The 21,531-nt window shown below is 36.7% G+C and overlaps 1 protein-coding gene across 1 annotated transcript in view; it reads left to right on the top strand.

Moving 5' to 3' along the window:
• LOC107715547 (contactin-5-like) overlaps positions 1-17,339 on the top strand; it is a 248,178-nt gene extending 230,839 nt beyond the window's left edge. The window contains exons 9-13 of the mRNA XM_016521699.1: positions 2,097-2,278; positions 9,377-9,513; positions 10,520-10,649; positions 17,106-17,250; positions 17,312-17,339. Coding sequence (XP_016377185.1) covers positions 2,097-2,278; positions 9,377-9,513; positions 10,520-10,649; positions 17,106-17,250; positions 17,312-17,339 — 622 coding nt within the window. The remainder of the gene's footprint in view (positions 1-2,096; positions 2,279-9,376; positions 9,514-10,519; positions 10,650-17,105; positions 17,251-17,311) is intronic.
• Positions 17,340-21,531: the final 4,192 nt, after the last annotated feature.

The following is a 21,531-nucleotide window of genomic DNA, read 5'->3' as shown; positions in this document are numbered from 1 at the left end:
TGGTTAGATATTTTGTTATGATTTTTTTTTTAATTCAAATGATTTGCTCTTGAACATTTTCAGGGTTATACAAACAATATGAATGCTAATTATTGTGTAATTTAGAATGAATTGAATTGATTTCAAATTTTAATAACCTTAAAATTAAATTAACCTTGAAAAAAAATTATTGATACTTTTACTCAAACTTTTACAGGCTTTATATACTGTATATAAATATGTTTACTTGATTATTCACAGAGCTCTGGTCATAAAAAGTTTAAATATCAAATATCATCTCACTAAGACATCACTGGGAAATATACAGTGACAACTAATATTTATATGCATTTTATGCAGTTATAAATTATTATAAGCAATCACAATTTCATCTTACTTTTTGGCCAAATATATATAAGCAACTGCACAAAATTGCATATTTTGCTCAGTTTCTTCTATATCATACTATATGAGACATAAGAGCATGATGTATCAAATATGACATTTTAAATATTTATTTACATGTACTTTTTTTTAAGATCAACATTCAAAACCAGAACTTTTTGTTTGATTAGTAATCATATGAGATAGACAAATAATATCGACATCTAGCAATGCACTTGATATCTAAAATTACACTTCAAAATTAAATCACTGAAGACTAAATTTTTATTTTACAACTTAAATGACCCCATGAGTTTTATCATAGACCCATTGTGATTTAAACTGATAAGACAGAAATTTCATTCTGTGTGGATAAATTTCCTTGTACCATTTATGCGGATGTAGAGGGACAAAAGGACTCAGAAATGTGAAGTTTTTATCGAAGGCCCTGCGGATGATTGATGCTGGTTTTCCTCGGCGTCACATTTCCATCATTGGAAAGCTGTGAAATGGAGCTGTCACTATGTAGCAGTGCTGATCGTGTCTGATAGAGCGGGTTATCTACGCGCGGGTGCCGCACCTAGGAGGTCATATCACACGCCCGTCACAGCCACAAATAGGGATGAATGGCAGAGAACAAATACTGCTTATCTACACAGCTATCTAGACGTTTATTGTGTTACCCAGTACACAGCCACTTACAGAGAGCTGGCCATATCAGATTGTCCTGTTCGTACTTTCAAAAAGACCACGGTATCAGCTTTACAAACTATCAGATACACGTTTTGGGCAGAGATAAAGGAATTGCTTTTAGAAAGGTTTTTATTTTTTTTAGATGAAGTATATACTGTTTACAGTGCTTCGCCAGATAGATTGGATCACAACAGCTGGGTTTCGTGATGTTGTTAGGTGATGATTTATGCTTCAGTAAAAGCCACAAGTCACAGTGATTTCAAAAATTTTTTAAAAAATACAATTGTATGTAAAAGTCAAATTCCTGGTAAGGAAATGCTCTACCTCCTGAAGAGCTCCTCTACCAATAAAAGAGGTTGCTGTTACCTTTAAAACCTTGCCAATTATTTGGCATTCATTGGTATTCAGCAGTGACGCCCACTCCCATGAAGCACTGCAAATTAATCAAATCAACTAAAAGTATGTTTGAATATTTTACAAAAACTTAAATTATATTGTTTTTACACTTATAACAATCAATGAACAACAGATTTGTTTGATTTATGTCTTTAGCTTGATTGGATTTATTCACTTATAAAACATGTTAAATGCACAGTCTTGTAAAAAAAATTCTGACATTAAAACATTTATTTTATTTTTTATTATTATTTATTTATTTTTATTTTGTTATTCTTTTTGCTTCAAATCAAAGGTTGTAATGTTGTGGTTCATATCAAAGCAAAGAATTCTTTGACACTGTTTGACTCCTTTTTTAGTGGAGAAAATAAATGCTACAAATATTTCCGGGGAAAAAAGGGCTCTATCGCAAAAATAATGACAGCTTTTCAAAACGGATTTCTGAACGCTCCCCTCAACTGCAGTTGGAAAGAGAAACAGATAGTCCCACCCTAAAATCACACTATTGGTTGAGCCAAAGTCACGCTAGTTAATATTCTCAAACAAACTGGGATAAGCTGGGATAAGATAAACTATTAGAGCATCAAAAAATGACATATTACCTCTTTAAAAATTTATTTCTTATATATATTTTATTTTCTCAGTCCTGTCCCCACTATCACCTGGAGGAAGATGAGTGGGAACATCCCCAAAAAAGCCCGTCTGCGCAAATCACAAGCTGTTCTCGAGATCCCCAACATCCAGCTAGAGGATTCTGGGAGTTATGAGTGTAAAGCTGAGAACACCAGAGGAGGCACTGCGTTCAGAGGACACCTCCAGGTCTACAGTGAGTACAGCTTTGCTTCTAAAAAACTGTGCAACCAGATCATTAAAAAGGAAAGTTCTTTAGGATTATATGTAATAAGAGAAACAGAATGGGCAGTGTGAATCACTTCATTTTACTCATTTGTAAGTTGCGGCTAAAAGCGTCTGCTAAATGAATAAATGTAAATGAGCGAGTGGGGGATTGATAATGGTGAAAGCCAAGGCAAGTTTATCTTACGGACTTGAACGATGACTCAAATGATCTGACTTATTGGGGGAGATGTGCTATTTCTTTGAGATCTTGAAGATGCAATATATAGAGATCTAACCAGGTATGGGCAACTCCAGCTCTAGAAGGCCACTGTCCTGCAGAGTTTAGCTGTATTCCCAATTAAACATACCTTAAAAATCTAAGATACTGATCCCTGGACCAGACTATCATAGAAACTTCAGGATGGGCTCTATAGTGGAGGTCTTCGATCCTGCTCCTAAAGACAGACTATTCTACAATGCTTCTTTCCAATTTGCTTCAACACACCACACTGATGTATGATTTTCAAGCATTATTAAAGACTTTGATTATCTGGTTCAGGTTGGTTTAATTAGGGTTGGAGCTAAACGCTACAGTACAGTGGGTCTCCAGTAGCAGGGTTGAAGACCTCTGCTCTATTATAACATCCATCCACATCACAAAACCCTTTAGCAATGCTTTTGCAGCCACCCAGAACACCCTAGTTTTAGGTGGACGAGCACTACTCACATTTTCTTCAGAAAATGTAAAAATGTAAGAGCTATTTGTAAAAAAGGCTTTGAAGTAATGTGTCGCAGTAGTGTGGGAACAGGATCCGTTGGGTCCATTTCTGATTAGGTTCCTTCATAAATTATTCCACTGGGCATACACTCACTCTCTTTGGCATAATTCTGACTGGCCTTTATGACAGAAGGTATAAATTTAAGCAAAGTTGGCCAGCTTACATTTTTGTCAAAGTTTTGCGAGGACAAAATGGCTCTGTCCTCAGAAGACTTTTGTCCAATTAAATTTTAGAGGCTATTTTATCATTATTCATGCTTGCGTATCTGAAAATGCTATATTTTTTGACCCACATATTTCCCCTGACCCACCGTAGCTTTGACAGAGAGGCCTGATATGGGAATCTGGGACCTCCATTCGTCTTTCACAGACTACTCTCTCTTTATCCGTCCAATAGAGTTTGTGACTTAGATGAAGTGTGTTATGTCATAAAAGTAAGTGTATCAGTAGGCCACAAGATGAATGCAGTGTCCCAGTGGTTTTATGAAAACCTGGTTTTAAGAGGTTTATGACTGTCACTGGGATCTATGATTTATCACACAGTCTGGCTGAACAAAGCTTGACAGAACAACAGCTGTTTGTCTTATCCGTCACAACAATGTCCAAATATACTTTAATTGTGCTCTCTCTGTTAGTTCAGTACATGTGTGTGATGTCCTGCCACTCTTCTTGAATTATTTTAGTAGTATTTTAGAGTAGAACTGTTAAAGGGATAGTTCACCCCAAAAAAATTCTTAATTTCATCACCCTCAAGTCATCAAAGATGTTGCAGGTGACTTTTTTCTTCAGTAGAATAGTAAAGAAGATTTTTAGCAGAAACCATAGTCCTTGGTGATTCATAAAGTGCAAGTCAGCGTGGACTTGTGATGAATTGTGATGAAACAATGGGTTTGATGGAACCACAATCAGTTCAGTCTTGGCAAGGTTGAGTTGAAGGTGATGGTCCTTCATCCAGCAAGAAATGACTGTTAGACAAGCAGAGATGTGAGCAGCCTATCGTTGGATCATCAGGATGGAATGAGAGGTAGAGTTGAGTGTCATCAGCATAGCAGTGATATGAAAAGCCATGTTTCTGAATGACAGAACCTAGTGATGCCATGTAGACAGAGAAGAAAAGTGGTCCAAGAACTGAGCCCTGAGGCACCCCAGTAGTTAGATGTTGCGACTTGGACACCTCACCTCTCCAAGATACCTTGTGGGACCTATCTGAGAGGTAAGACTCAAACCACTGGAGTGTGGTTCCTGAGATGCCCTTTGCCAATAGGGTTGAGGATCTGGTGGATAACTGTGTCAAAAGCAGCGGACAGATCCAACAAGATAAGTATTGAAGATTTGGAATCCGCTCTTGCCAGTCTTAGGGCTTCAACAACTGAGAGCAAGGCAGTCTTGGTTGAATGTCCACTTCTGAAACCAGACTGGTTGCTATCGAGGAGGTTTTTCTGTGTGAAAAAGGCAGAGACTTGGTTGAACACAGCTCGTTCAGGTGTTTTTGCAATGAAAGGAAGAAGGGAAACCAGTCTGTAGTTCTCTACAAGAGGTGGGTTTCTTAAGTAGTGGGGTTATATGAGCCTGTCTAAATGCTGAGGGGAAAACACCAGTGTGAAGGGATGTGTTAATTATATGAGTGAGTGCAGCTACAACTGCAGGAGAAATGGCTTGAAGGAGATGAGATGGAATAGGATCAAGTGGACTAGTAGTAGGATGATTAGAAAGGATGAGTTTGGAGACTTCTGCCTCAGAGAGTGAAGAAAAGGATGTGAAAGAGTGTATGTTTGCTGGTAAGATGTGCTTGACAGATTGTGGTGTGGAAAATTGTGCACTGATGGTTTTTACTTTATTAATGAAGAACGTGGCAAAGTCATCAGCTGTTAGAGTTGATGAAGGAGGGGGAGGAGGAGGACAAAGGAGGGAGGGAAATTTTTTAAAGAGCATGTGAGAGTTAGACGAATTGTTAATTTTGTTATGATAGTATGTCATTTTAGCAGTGGAGACAAGAACAATAGCCAAGAACAATAACTATAAGGATAACTGTAAAGTTTTAGCAATTGTTCTTATTCTATGAGAATAGCAAAATCCACACCACAGCTAAAATTATAATGACACAGAGGAACAATATTATTTTAAGCAATTTCAGAATTATGTTTTGCAGCTGATGAAGAATAAAAGCATTAAGAACCATTTAGAATCTACCTGACTTTAAAGAGCTTGAGTATTCAAAGCGGCAGATGACACGCATACAGTAAACATAATAGTATCATCAGTTATCAGTTATATTTGTTGTTGTTGTTTCATGAATGAGCTATTAAGGCTGAAACACAAGGCACAACTTTAGCTCAGATGTGTGCCCCAATTTACAGGCTGGAGGTGTCAACACTTGTTGCCAAAAATCAGAGCTAATCTACAGATTTTGGGCAGTTGGAATTGACAGATTACACAGAAAATCACATAGTGTATGACTTTTTTTAACTTCAGACTATGATTTCATCCAGTCAGAGAATATCAAGCATGTTTGATATTTTGAGTTGGAGAGTAAACTTGACTTTTAACCTCCATGTCCCAATCACAAAGCCACAAAATTACTCACAAAGTACTCACAAGAGAATACTATTTTTACTTTACTCAGATCTGGCTCCATGCTGGAATATAACGCCCACTTTTTACCATCAAAATCCTTCTAAATATATACATCAAGTCCCTTAATTAACAGACATTATTGGACGCTTATAAGGAGAAGTCTCTTTCCAGTCCACCTAGACCATTTATGGAAACTAAATTGTGAGTAAGGACCCTTCAGAAATCTAAGTAATGACATCACAGCCATGAGTAAAATAAACATATGAAAACCCAAATCAGCACCTTTTAAAATATTGAAAAATGTGGTATTTCATGATGAATGACATTATGAATTACTATGGTATGTGGGAGTCAGCAAGAAAGTTTGAGTATGTGAAAAAAAAAGTTACAAAAGTTCAGTATGTTTTAAAGTGGTTTTAAGAGGTGTTTGCTATTGAAAATTAGCATGCGTTTGTAACTTATTCTTTTGGCCTCCACTGTCAAACTTTAAAATTATCTTGGAGGAAGGCTCCACCTTCCTACCTTCACCTGCAAACTGTATTCCGGACACATGTCTGCTCTTACAATTTGCATACACCCAATTCAGTCTGCAAGCCCCTTTTTTCTCGACAGATGTGATTGAAGGCTTGCCTTCAGCGAGCTTCTCTCTCAGAGCAGGTTAGCCATCTGCCGCAGCTTGTGTGAATTATATGTCACGTGTAGCAGCCGCAGATCGGCTTGCGTGTTCTGGGTGAGCAACGAGTCGGGGGCCGCCGACAGGGAAGGGGTGTGCATCCTCCTCAAGGCTGTGGCCTGCCATTATTGTCCTGGCTGTGGGTCTGGAGTGAGGAATAGTGGTGTGGATAGTGGGAAGCAGTAAGTTTTATTGCCATGTCCAAGAGCTTTAACTCAAGGAGCCCATGCCTTTGCCAGAGGTTACCCACACCTTTCCTCTCTGCTTTTCTCTGAACCACATGCAATTAACACAAGATGAACATTTTGGTTGCACTTTATTTTAAGGTCCAGGTCTCACTATTAACTAACTATTAACTACAACTTTTGCCTCAATAATCTCCTAATTACTGCTTATTAATAGTAAGAAATTTAGTTGTTAAGTTTAGGTATTGGGTAGGATTAACTAGTTGCTTATTAGCATGCATTTTACTAGCATATTGGCTATTACATAGCATTTTACTAGCATATTAGAATTTATAAAGCACACATTCTGCATGACCATAATCTACATCCTTAAGGCCATTGCACACTGAGTCCGAAATTTTCGTCCAAAATTTTTGCATGTTGAAAAATAAATACGACCTCACATTGTGCCAATCATGTTTACACACTGCCTCCAAAACTTTCGTCCGTCATAAAAAAATTCGGATCAGGTTCGATTTTTTGCATTTTCACATCCGTAGAATGCAGTTTGTTAGGAAAGGATGATGAATATGAAATTTTAAAAAAACTGAAAAACGAATGCGAAAATTTCGGACTTAGTGTGCAAGGACCTTTAACCCTCTGGGGTCCGAGGGTGTTTTGGGGCCTGGAAAAGTTTTGACATGCCCTGACATTTGTGCTTTTTTCAGTTGCTTACAAACATTTGAATGTCTAAAGTTTAATAACACTGTAATCAGCACAAACTGGGCTACAATAATATGTTGGCAGCATGTATGTATGCGATTGTGTTTTTGAGAAAACAACGTTTATGCGTGCTTAGTGAAAAACTACAATTTTAAAGTCACTGAAATAAGGCCATAAAACACATACAGAACATTTGATCACAAGACTGTTGAGAACTGGATCTTGAAGTCTAGAGTTTTTGCTTCAAAATTATGTGAAAATCATCTTACTCACTCATTCACAGAAAACAATATATTGATTAAAATTTTCTAAGACACATTTTGTGTAGAAAAGGAATATGCGAGGAGGCGTGAATGATCATGAATAATGCTGTGATTCACACCTGAGAAGACAAAGGCCTGCATAAAGAGCTGCATAATGAGCTGTCAGGTGTGTGACTGAGAGGGAATTGCTACAAGAAAGAATGTGAGGAAAAAAGAAATTTATATATTTTTTGTTTGTAGTTTATTTAGAATACATATAACTATCACATAAAATAACTCATGGGCGTGTGTGCATCACATGGTCTTAGCTGTGGTCCAGCGGAGAATGAGACGGCTAAAAGCACACCCTGTTTATTTTCTTTATTTTGCAAAAGCACAATGTTTTGTTGATATTGTGAGTGTACACAAATAAAAGTAGACCCTTTACAGATTTAAATGCTGTATTACTCTTATATGTACGGTCAAGTATGAAGGAGCATTTTAGTTCTTTTCGCTGTCATCATTCAAATCTGCAAAAAGTTCCGCCGCCGGAACTGTCGACCCCAGGAGGTTAATAGTGAGAATCGGTCCCTGTACTAAAGTGTTACCAAAATTTTAAGTCTGATTGCTTTAAAGATTAATACTATGTGTCTAATTAACAAGCCTCTAAACATTTGACTGTTAATTTTGTTCACATGAAATTCAAAGACTTTCCTGTGCATGCTGGGTACTAAAGGTCCACTGCTTTCAGAACTTTTCTGCTCATCATTCTTAATGAAAACACTCCCCACTGATCCTCTCATGCATATTAATTCTGCAAAAGGACAATGTGACACACGCTACCTACAAACTGCAGCTGTGCTTCATGTTAACAAATTTTACAGTCAGAGTTTATAGTCAAAGTTTTTTATCGATAATTATATTTTATCAGCTGGGGAGCATTTTATATTGTGATTATCTGTATTAGTTTCTATCAGGTGAAGAGATGTTTTTCATAGGCAAAGTGTTTCAAATGGAAAAAAGGTACAGGGTGATGCTCAGAAAAAGCTCATTTTCAATGAGAATGGTGTGCAGAAGAGATAGCGGGTACAATGCCATGAAAATGGCGCGATTGATCTAGTTGACAAAAATCGAATAGGTTTATTGTGCATCAATTAACCGATCCAATATACTAATGCTCATCCAATACTGAATAGTGAATACTCACCAAAACAAACATTCTGACATAATTCTGTGTGTGTGTGTTTGTCCATTCAAACACAAAAAGGTGCAAAAAAGAACTCTACACAGTACTCATATGCTGGATCTCTTCCAAAATCATTCCTAACAATTAAAAAAAAATGCATTCAAAACTGGTTTTTGTATAGTTAGCATCTCGTTTTTATCTGTGTGTGTGTGTGGGGGGGGTAAATAAATAAAAAACTCTTGTTAATGAAAATGTATTTGTCACACAATTATAGCTGCTGCCAGTCTAGGTAATGGTCTATATTGTCCATGCCAGAAATAGCAATATAATGTGTAAAAAAAAAAAAAATCAAATTTTTAAATAAAACAAAGACTGTTGGATTGTGTTTTACAAGAAAATACAATTTCAGTCTTTCTACCTAAAAAAAATCATTTTTAATTCAGTATGTTACATGCAGATACTTTTTTTTTGCACAAATTAAGGTAAATTCATTTCTTAGTGAAAATTGTAAATCCTACAATTTATTTTACATTTTCAGTGTGGTTATTTATTTATTGTGAAATAGGTGTTTTAATTGTTATTGCAAAAAAATACAGTTATTTATTTTTTTATTATTTATTTATGTTTTTTTTATTTTTTTTGTTGCAAATTTCACCACGACAAGTACAAATCTGAAGGGGAAAAAATCCTTGCAGTTAAGCCCTGATCTTGCATATGTTCCTTGTCTCCTCTGTGTTCCTGGCACAGCTCTGCCGCAGTGGATCAGCATGATAAATGACACTCAACTGGACAGCGGAGAGCAGCTCCATTGGGAGTGTCGAGCCACAGGAAAACCCAGGCCCACATATCGCTGGCTGCGCAACGGAGAACCTCTCAACTCACAGGTACACACACACACACACACACACACACACACACACACAGCTCACTAATATGAAAAATAAATCTCTGAGATCTGTTTAATATTTCAATTGTTTCTCAAATGGAGACTTTTGTTTAAGGCCAGAAACATACCTTTTGCAAGCAAGCAACTCACAAATGCTTGGCCATCACAGTGTAAGCTTGTGGTACCATTGAACCTATTTACATACACTCTTGCATTACATAGGTAGACGGTCCAACATTTTGAAAAAAAATGGTCCTCTAAAAATCACTCAATCAGCACTATTAGAAAGCAGTTTGAACAATCAGATTCGAGAACCAAAACTAACTGTTGTTTAATGCAAAACATATCACTGAGTGGTAGTATAATGACATATCACTTGTGACATATAAAGGTCTCATGCTGGAGTCACTCTGGCAGATGATGTGTAATTGACATTAAATATGCTTTGAGGAGCAGCCTGACAGGTGAACACGTGGTTCTAAAGCAACTGTCGTCTCCCCACAGAGCAGAGTGGAAATGGTGAATGGGGAGCTTATCATTCACAGACTACAGCAGGCTGATTCTGAGATCTGTTTAATATTTCAATTGTTTCTCAAATGGAGACTTTTGTTTAAGGCCAGAAACATACCTTTTGCAAGCAAGCAACTCACAAATGCTTGGCCATCACAGTGTAAGCTTGTGGTACCATTGAACCTATTTACATACACTCTTGCATTACATAGGTAGACGGTCCAACATTTTGAAAAAAAATGGTCCTCTAAAAATCACTCAATCAGCACTATTAGAAAGCAGTTTGAACAATCAGATTCGAGAACCAAAACTAACTGTTGTTTAATGCAAAACATATCACTGAGTGGTAGTATAATGACATATCACTTGTGACATATAAAGGTCTCATGCTGGAGTCACTCTGGCAGATGATGTGTAATTGACATTAAATATGCTTTGAGGAGCAGCCTGACAGGTGAACACGTGGTTCTAAAGCAACTGTCGTCTCCCCACAGAGCAGAGTGGAAATGGTGAATGGGGAGCTTATCATTCACAGACTACAGCAGGCTGATTCGGGAATGTACCAGTGCATCGCAGAGAACAAGTATGGAGCCATCTACTCCAGCGCAGAGCTCAAAATACTAGGTAACTGATTTATAACTATTTTCAGCGTCTTATTATTCCAGCATCCAGCATAACATGCAGTAGATAGTCTAGTTTTTATCTTAAAGGCCAGTGCCTTTACTCATAAAGACATTTTTAGATATATTTACTTGTTTCCTAATAATGAAAAGTGGCACACACACACACACACACACACAAGGCTAAAGCAGTTAAAAGCAGATGTAGGAACAAAAAGTAATAGATATATTGAAGAGCATTACGTCTGGTGAACAATGTTGAAAAGGCCATTTTAACCCCACAGGTAAAGCTTGTGTCTCTCTTTCTTTCTGTAAGTGTTGAGCAGGTCAGCTATTGACAGGCGGCTTTCAATCACACACAATGAATAATCTTGTAGCCCGAAACAGTCATTGCAGGATGGCAACAAAGACAAAACGGGGCCAAACAGCAATCAATTTCCACTTTCTTTGAACTAAAAAGCCTGTTTCAGGGAAAAGTCTACTGGCAGCACATTTGAGGAAGAAAGAAACTTTAGTGATATTGAGTTAGGTGTCCACAAGGATCGGCTAAACCGAAGACTACACAGACAGAGCTGTCACAAACAACCCCGCAGTACGACAGGCAAGATGAAAAGAGAGAAAGAGAAAGGGATTGAGGAGAAAAAAGTTATGTTGGATCGGATTTAGCTTGTTTTTCAGTCTCAGTGTAATCAGAACAAAAAAAATAGTTAGAGTCGTTTATGAAACCGCCAGTGCTCTCAGTCTCTCGATGCCCAGGACGAGACAAAAGAGAGATGCACACTGGGATTGCGTGTTTACTGGAGACACCCTCATTTTCTCCCTGTCAGCTTTGATTGTCCCACACATTCCAAGATGCATGTTGTCGTCTTTTCATCACTTCCCTGGGGGTCATTTTCATTTACATTCCTCATTATGCGCTTTTGTTTGTCCACGGAGCTCTGATCATTCTAAGACAAGACGAACACAAACACTTCTTTCTTTTGACAGCATTCATGTTCAGTTCATTGTTGAAGCCTAATGACTCAATGTAGCAAAAAAGAAAAAAAAAAGAAAGATCAAAAAGAAAATGTAAGAAATCTTAAAGAAAAAAAAATTAAAGAAACCTTAATAATTTATTTGTGAAAAATATGTATATATGTGTGTGTGTAAAATAATATGAACAATATTAAATGCTAGACTCATAACATATAATTTTCAAGAGACTGTGACTCACTGAATATTCCCCCTCACTGGTCCATTTCCCTCCAGCTCCAAAGTGCTTGTTTAGTTCTCTGGAGTGACAGTTTTTTTTTTTTTTTAGGTTGTATTTGTGACTAATCCTCCAGTTACTCAGCATCTATGGGGAGAGCTGTCGTCCGTGACTTAGTCTATTCTATGTTATAAAGCAAGCACATTACACAGCTAACAGCAGCCTTCATTCGGATGAGCCATAACTGCAGGCCGACTTGGGTGCCAGCACATGTGTGTCACAGCCATTGCGCTCGTGCCCTGGAGGCCAGTGAAGTGGGCTACCCAGAGTGAACCAGCAGTGGGTCGCCGAGTACAAAAGACCTCTTAGTATTCACAGTGAGAGACGCATGTCAAAACTCCCACTTAAAATCATACACTAAGTCTCCCGTAAATGCCGCACACAAAGTAGGCACACACATATTTGTTACCACAAAGACACGCATACCCCCTCACTCCAGGCTTAAAAAAGTTGTTCATTGGTCCCGACTCTCTCAGCATGTTCCGGGGGTGGTGGATTGCAGGGCCCTTTGGCAATTGCAGAGATTAAAATGTCATCTTTTCTAATGTCACCCGTAAAAAACATGGTGCAACCTTTGACTAAACACTCCTGACGAGGCCTGTCAGCATGTAGCTACAGGCCCCAGAAGGCTCCAGCAGCTCTGCAGACATCATCACTTTTAGCCCATATGTGTTAAGCGCTGCTCACTAGAATACCATCACACAATGTCCTCCCCAGCCACTGGAGTACATGTCCTTGAAAAGCTCAGGCCTTTAATGCAGTCTCTTTAAAAATGAACATCAGTATACAGAACTGAGCGTATCTACGAGTGGGCATGGAATGATGTATTTTGGTAACACTTTAGATTAGGAAACACTATTAACCATTGGCTTATTAGCATGCATAATACCAGCATATTGTCTGTATATTGGTACTTATAAAGCACATATTAATGCATTATTCTGCATGACCATATTCTAGATTCCTTAACCTACCCCATACCTAAACATAACTACAAAAACAACTACCTAAGCAGTAATTAGGAGTTTTTGAGGGGAAACTCTTAAGGCTGATGATACACGGGGCCCGTTGATGGCAACATTTCCCAAAGTTGCCTGGCAGCATTGTTCAAAAAGTTGCCCAGTGTATCATCACCCTTAGTTAATGGTAAATATGTGTTCTTTAATCTAAAGTGTTACCTGTATTTTTTGAAAGGCCAAAACTCGCAAACGAGTTAGCATTTTAGCACTACCTCTTACATTGTCCAAGTCGATGAGTTTTTCAAAATTTTTTTGTCGTTCCAATCACAAGTGGACAACACTAAATACAGGGTCGGGGTTTGGAACGACATGAGGGTGAGTAATTAATGACAGAAATTTAATTTATGGATGAACTAACCTTTTAAGCTTGTAAGTGTAGATGCTCATGTGGTCAAATGCATTTGAACAGCCACTAAAGAGTGCCTCCTCTCTGCCTACTGACCTAATTCTAAAACATTACGGAATGTATTCATGAAGCACGCTAGACTGACAGGATTTAAATTTTGCCTTTTGAAATCATTTGAAATCAAGTTTTAAGGTGAAAAAGCACAATTTTCTCTCACATGTCCTGATTCTAACACAAATGAAAGCTGCTGCTTGCCGTATAATTTTCTGTTGTACCCTTTCACATTCATATGTTAATTGTGCAAGCTTATTCCACAATATTAGATCAGAATAAGCCCATACATACACCCGCCCATAGACCCTCCCCTCAAAGGAATCAAGAAAGTTGACCAATCTTAATACCAGGTGTAAACAGGGCCAAAGGGACAATGGAGGTTGTCAGGAACATTTAAACGTCATTAGATTTTCATGATGCACAAAACACGCAAAAAAAATCATAAACCTTTTTTGGTTACAGAGTTTATTTTAATTAAAAAATCAAAGGAAAAATCATGTTGATTTTTTCGGAGGAAAACAGGATGATGCTTACTTCTGCGTTGGCCTACATAAATACATAATCACTGCACCACTCTATAAGACATTGTGTAACACTTGTGTAATGTGACGTATTTCAGAAAGAAACAGCTCATTAAGAAGAAAATGACCATTTCCCCAGCCAAAGACTTGGGTTTACTGCAGACAAAAAATGTTATGACAAAAAAGTAGTTTATGAATAATTAAAAAAAAAGTTAAAGTCATTATTTTGTCTTCTGAGAAGCAAGTAAACACCTCACATAACTTCTAAAACTAAGTTCTAAATGAAAAAAGTGAGAACTTTAAACAAAATAAAAACATCAGTCACCTTGTTCAAAAGTTTACATCCCTCTTGCTCTTAAAGGGTTAGTTCACCCAAAAATGAAAAGTAGCCCATAAATTACTCACCCTCAAGTCATCCTAGGTGTATATGACTTTCTTAATTCAGACGAATCCAGTCGGAGTTATATTAAAAATTGTCTTTGATCTTGCAAGCTGTTTCATGGCATTCAGCGGGTGTTGCATGCATCAGTCAAAAAGAAGTTAAATAAAAAGCGCCCATCCAAAAAAAAAAGTGTCTCACACGACTCCGGGGGTTGAACAAAGGCCTTCTGTAGGAAATCGATGAGTTTTTGTAAGAAAAATATCCATATTCAAAACGTAATAATCACTTTAATGTAGCTTGCACCAAAAGTCCTACACGGAAGCAGCTCCGGGCGGATGACATATGAAGTCAGCTTTGCGCATGCGCCGCTCAGAAGTGACGCACGCAGAAACGCAGCGGAGAGATCAAAACAAAACAACATTCACTAATTAGAGGTACAAAATGAGGATTTGTAAAGAAGAATGTCGGAGGATTTCGATATAAGCCAAGAGGAGACTGGTTTTCCTTTGCTAAAGTAAGTAAACTTTGCTTCCTTTGCTCCTGTTAACAAACGTTGGTTTTCACGAGACTCACCGGCGCATGCGCAATGCTGACCTCATACCTCATCAGCCCGGAACTGCTTCCATGTACAACTGTTGGCGCAAGCTACATTAAAGTGATTATTACGTTTTGAATATGGATATTTTTCTTACAAAAACGTATCGATTCACTACAGAAGGCCTTTGTTCACCCCCCGGAGCCGTGTGAGACACTTTTTTTAAGGATGGGCGCTTTTTATTTAACTTCTTTTGGACTGATGCATGCAACACCCGCTGAGTGCCATGAAACGGCTTGAAAGATCAAAGACAATTTTTAATATAACTCCGACTGGATTCGTCTGAAAGAAGAAAGTCATATACACCTAGGATGACTTGAGGGTGAGTAATTTATGGACTAATTTAAATTTGTGGGTGAACTAACCCTTTAACGTCTTCTCCAGCATCAGTCAGTGTTTCACCCTTTGTAATAGTCCTTCAGTTGTCTTCAGTTTGAAAAGACAAATCTCTAAACCATACAGTCACCGTTGGAAAGTGGTCAAATGTACAGAAGATTCTGGAAAACTATCACAAAACCTAAAAACAGTCATGGATCATCCAGGTAACAACACACAGTATGAAGAATCAGTAACGGATGCTTCTGAACAGGTTTATTTGTGTAAATGTAGTTAATTTTTTTTCTTGTGAACATGCTGCTATAATGTCTGCAAAATGATAATATGGAACATTATTTTCATATTGTATCTAATGTTCGGACAACACTCCAAATTATGATATTTCCATCTTCACTTTAACACGCCAGTCCTTTTTTCTCCCCATTTACACAAATTAGGAATTAAAGATTAAAGAAAAGTTTGGAATGATTTTTTTAGCATATTTTTACACTTGCTTTGCCTCATTTTAAAGAATTTTAATAACTTTTGAGGCCCCCTTGTAAGTTTGCTTCAGCCCCCTATTGGGCCTCGGATTCCTGCTTAACAATCACTGCATTAACATCAGCACTAAACTGCATTTGATTTTGTGACTTAGCAATTGTATTCTACTCAGCGGATGCATCAGCTTGCCGAGAAACTCCCTGCAGACAGATTAGACATTTAACAGTAATTATCTTCAAATGCGCTTGTCGAGGGCTGAATTATTTTTTATCCATTTTAGCCTGGAAATGTTTTACTTCTGGTAGACCGTCACGCATAACAACAAAGCTACTAATTATGAACCCATCATTCAGAACGACAGCAATGCCATCATTACACTCATTCCAGAAACCTTTATCTCCCTTTAGAGTCCCACAAATCCCCTGTCTCTGAAAACAGACGTTATTTTATTAAAAAATCGCTCATTTATTCATTTCCTACTGCTCTTGTGGGCTCAGTAGTTCTACGAATTATACAAAGAGGCAAGATAAATGGTGTCACATGTGAATATTTACAAAAGTATGCACATGTCATTAGTTGAACAGTGCCAGCTTAATTACATTGTTGAACAAGTGTGTGAATTATGCATTGCATATAACAAATTAGATTGTTATATACTGTGTATACAATTTATAAGTTTGTTCTGGTCCCTTAAATGATTTAAAATAGTCAATTCATCTCATTTTAAACCATTATGAATTTCTTCTACTGTGGAACACAAAAGACAAAATCACATATTTTATATACAGTATAATGAACGTAAATGAGGACTAAATGACAAAAAAAGCACTATAAACATGGTCCGTACTCATGTTGCATGGAAACAATTACCAATACATACATTGAAATGTATCTGTTTTGTTGCATAGATTAAACTACATAAGAGTTGATGGCTCAGTTTTCTTTTTTGGTTGATGTTGTTGTCATTATACAAAAATAGCTGGTATTTTACTGCTCGGTGCTGCAATTGACCAATTAAAATCAAGTGTTCCAGACAGCTGTCCAGCCAAAAATGAAAATTGTCATAATTTACTCACCCTCAGGTTGCTCCAAACCTGTATGAGTTTCTTTCATCTGTTGAACACAAAAGAAGATATTTTGAAGAATGCTGGTAACTAAACAGTTGATGTAGCCATTGACTTTTATAGTATTTTTTTCTCCATACTATGGAAGTCAATGGCTAAGAAGTCAACTGTTTAGACAGAATTTTCATTTTTGAGTGAACTATCCATTTGAAATAATAGTGTACTAGTGGCGTGATTTTTTAATTTGTCTTTTTTTCAAATTTTTTTTTTTTTTCAGTTTCTTTGTATTTAATTGTCAGTTTTTTTGGTATGATCACTGATGCTCAGTCCTATGACAAGAGTTGATAGCACAATTTTCATTTTTAATTGAACAAATCCTTTAAGGTGAAACTATGTGTTTGTTTTCATAAACAGCGTCAGCTCCCATGTTCAGCACCAACCCTTTCCGGCTCATTGCAACCGTTGGAAAAGACGTGTCTCTGGAGTGCCGTCCACGTGCGTCACCCAAACCCAGAATCTCATGGAGGAAAAATGATAGGAGAGTCCAGCCCAGCCGAAGGTGAGTCTAAATCCCAGCTGAAGCGCAGTTAGCTCTGTGACTGTACATGTTTTGCTTGAAGGTGTGATAATTATCAGGATTCAGGATGAAGCAGTGGCAGTCCACTCCTAAGGGTCCATGGAAAGGATGGCATTTTAAAACGTGCACATTAGAACAGAATGCAGGGTTAAATGTAACCCATTCTAGTCAGTTAATGTATGACATTCTGCTTTATTCATCTGTTAAGGTCTTGTACATGTAACCTCATTAGAATTAAAATATAGCTTGTTTGAGCCATAATACTGTAGAGCCTGTTGGCTGATAGCTCATCCGCTGTAGACGTTCATTTATGCATAATCTTAAATCAGCATGAGGAAAATGAGCGCTAGCCCATGTACAAGCTCTTGATGGAGAAGACGTGTCACTCATCATGAGTGACAGATCTGAAATTATCGGCCCCCGTCGAGCGCTGTAGGCTACAAGTCTGTGAAAGGACTGCTGTTTAATAACTGAGAGTCTTCACCACAGACACGTCTAGACGCAAGGACCTATTCATCTGAAAGAATTCATATTATTAATATTATTTCCATGGTGTCATTGGTTGTGTTGTGATGCTTTATAAAATAAGCTATTGGAAACTTGGACAGTTTGGACGACTTGGACGACTTGTCTTGTTTTGCTGCTATTTTTGGTTTTGTTTATATGAAATGTCAATACAATGCCATGTAATATGTTTTAATTTTCTCATAGAAAATTATGATATTATTGACAACGTTGGTTCTTTTGGTAGAACCAAATCACAGTTTGATTGAACTCATAGCCTTCAGTGTCAGAAAGAGATAAAAGTGTCCTCCCTTTTAAAGGTTGATAAACCTATATATTTTCCTCTCTTCTATCTATAAATTCACCCAAAACATAACAGTATGTCATCATTTGCTCACCCTAACCTTGTTCCAAAGCTATAAGACTTACTTGTTGTGGAACACAAAAGAAGATATTTTGAGAAATGTCCCTGTCCCCCTTTCTTTCCCCGCTGTACAATAAAAAGTCAAAAGTTGTTTTGGACCCAACTGACCTTCATTGTATGGGCAAAAATGGCTGAAACAAATATGTAAATTATGACAGAATATTATTTTTGTGTGAACTATCCTAAAGAATTACACTATGCATAATGTGGTTGGTTACATTTTTATAATTTTGTATTTGTGTTCTATTTTCTCTGCTGTCCATGACACTATCAGAACAGACCTGCGACAGTATAACAGTACTGATAGACTCACTCTCTTTACACATGTTTAAGTGTCGTCATCCTTAGAATTCACACCTTGCTTGCTTTTGAATGCCGTGTGCCACATGTACCAAACGTGAGCTAATTTACTCCTGCCAAGACTGTGATGACACCTGAAACACTTATGAAGCATGTGTCTCTGAAAAGATTTTTAGTACTTTAACATATTCCTATTACACTTTCCCCAGGTTCTCTTTTCTAAAGGATATGCATGTCCAAAGTCAATGCTGACATTTGCATTGCATAATTTTGCACTAATTTGTAACCTTTACATGATCACCTATTTTCATAATAAGATGCAAATCCACAAATGATCTCAACTCTATAGAGCCTACTGTATCATATTTGAGATGCTAATTTCTAAGGCCTCTAAATTATCAAAATTTTGCTGAAAAAAAAACCTGTTGTACACAATCTTCTACAAGCCTTCAGTTGACTGATTGATAGTTTATATTTATTTTATTATTATTTTTTATTTATTTTTTTAGCAAGTAAAAGGCCATTTAGTATAACAAAAAAATAAATAAAGTCCCACTACAGGTCAGGGCAACACCTGTTTTTTTTTGTGTTTTTTTTGCTGTAAAATCCCTACTGATTTCTATAAAGTAAACATGAGAATGATATTTCAAGATGGACACTTGCCGAACTGAAGCAGCTTAGGTTTACTTGAGTATCCATATATCGTGTTATAGAAAAATATAAATGTTTATATGTTTATCTTTGAATCATCATTGTATTGCGTTGCATTATGTTTTGCCCGCCACAATAAAAACTACAGAGCTCTGATCATAAAACTAAGAATTTAAATTCCATCTTACTAAGACATATTACTGGGAGATATGTGACCCTGGACCACAAAACCAGTCATAAGGGTAAATTTTTTAAATCATCTGAAAGCTGAATAAATAATCTTTCCATTGATGTATGGTTTGTTAGGACAATATTTGTCCGAGATACAACATCTGAAAGCTAAATAAATAAGCTTTCCGTTGATGTATGGTTTGTTAGGATAGGACAATATTTGGCAACTATTTGAAAATCTGGAATCTGAGGGAGCAAAAAAATAAAAATACTGAGAAAATCGCCTTTAAAGTTGTCCAAATGAAGTTCTTAGCAATGCATATTACTAATCAAAAATTAAGTTTTGATATATTTACGGTAAGAAATTTACTAAATATCTTCATGGAACATGATCTTTACTAAATATCTTAATGATTTTTGGCATAAAAGAAACATTGATAATGTTGACCCATACAATGTTTTTTTGGCTATTGCTACAAATATACCCCAGCGACTTAAGACTGGTTTTGTGGTCCAGGTTCACATATTCATATAAAATTTAGGTAAGTGCTATACTGTTACAGTTTTTATTTTAACAAGCATTTACCAATACTTAAAGTACTTTTTCTAAACTCTTAACACAGCAACACACAATTACACAATTAGCCAAATAGTTAATTTTCTGGCCAAAACCACATTTTGTTAAATAAATACAAACTCTACATTTCAAAATGCTGAATACCTTTTTCTACATATACTAACTCTATCAAAACACAGCAAAGCCGATTCAAAATCGAGTCATTCGGTCAAAACATTAGCACTGGTTTTCTATCCAACAGGAACATATAGTCAATCATAGCACAGTGACTGTCAAAATTCTAACAGCTGATGACTTTACAAAAACTGCATTACTTGTCATGTTACAGTTCTACCTGCATATAGACAATATAAAAATCCATTGTTTTTTGTAATTTAGTTACCTTCAACTGAAACCCATTTTACATTTTTAAGTGTTGAATGTGTTCATTCTTGGCAACATACTGTCTAAAATTGAATTAGTCATTATAGAAAAAAATAGGTTCCCCTATGCAGAAATTCAATTGAAACCTTGATTGAAATTGCTTTCCAGTGGGTTAGGGTTGGATGTGGATGGTGCCCCCATGGTAGCTGATGCCAGTGATCAACAAAAATTCCAACATGCATGGCCTTCGGTTACTATGCAAGCTTGTTTCCGTCACAGAATAAAAAAGTAAAAATGGTAACTGTGGCCTTTTTATCTCACAATTTGGGCTTCTATTCTTGGAATTGTGAGTTTACATCTTGCAATTCAGACTTTATCAGAATTGATAAATAAATTCACAATTGCAAGAAATAAAAGTCAGAACTTTGAGATAAAAAAGTCACAATTACCCTTTAGCATTTATATTCCATGGCAGAAATAAGCTTTCATAGGTTCCACATGTGTAAGGGGAAAAAAACAAACAAACAAACAAACATAAAAATGCAAAGTCCAGCACACATTCTTACTCCTCTCCCCTACCTCTTCTTCTCCATTTTTCTAATCAAGCTACTCCTCTCCCTCCTACAACTATTCCTCTTCCTCTCCCAGGCATTATTTTTTTCTCTCTCTTTGATTCTTTGTGTTCTGCATCAAAAAAAGAAAAAGAAAAAAATTCAAAGAGGTCTTTTTACTCTATGTTGATACAATGGAAAGAGCATCAACACCTGACTATTCCTTCAACTGAGACTGGAATCAGCTGTTTCTAAATATTTCTATGATATGTTACTTAAAAATGCTTATCAGTTGTTACAATATTTTATATAGAGAGATTTCTTTCAATACTTTTGAGCTGCTGTTGTTGCAGAAGTAGAGGCTTTACACTCTATTTAAAGTTTGGAATATTAGGTCTTCATTTCTGACATGCTGTGTCTAAGCTTTTGTAAAAAAGATAAGAAAGATCCATGATTTTGGTATGGGGTAAGCTTGTGTGAAAAGAAAATTTAAGCATTTTAGAAACGTGTTAATTGACTGAATATTGTGTGTAAACAACACAAATTGTGTTAATGGTATGGTCACAACAGACGGATGTTGTGCTAATTGTGTATAGAATTTTGAAAATGTGACTACAGATTGGACAAAGGGATGTTAGCAGTTGGAAAAAACTGTAATAATAATAATAATAATAATAATTCAGTCAGCTAGTTAATTGTGTGTGTGTGTGTGTGTGTGTGTG

The sequence above is a fragment of the Sinocyclocheilus rhinocerous genome, unplaced genomic scaffold (genome assembly GCF_001515625.1).
Source record: "Sinocyclocheilus rhinocerous isolate Xijiao unplaced genomic scaffold, SAMN03320098_v1.1 scaffold29, whole genome shotgun sequence".
Lineage (NCBI taxonomy): Eukaryota > Metazoa > Chordata > Actinopteri > Cypriniformes > Cyprinidae > Sinocyclocheilus > Sinocyclocheilus rhinocerous.
This window is presented reverse-complemented; position numbering and strand designations above follow the sequence as displayed.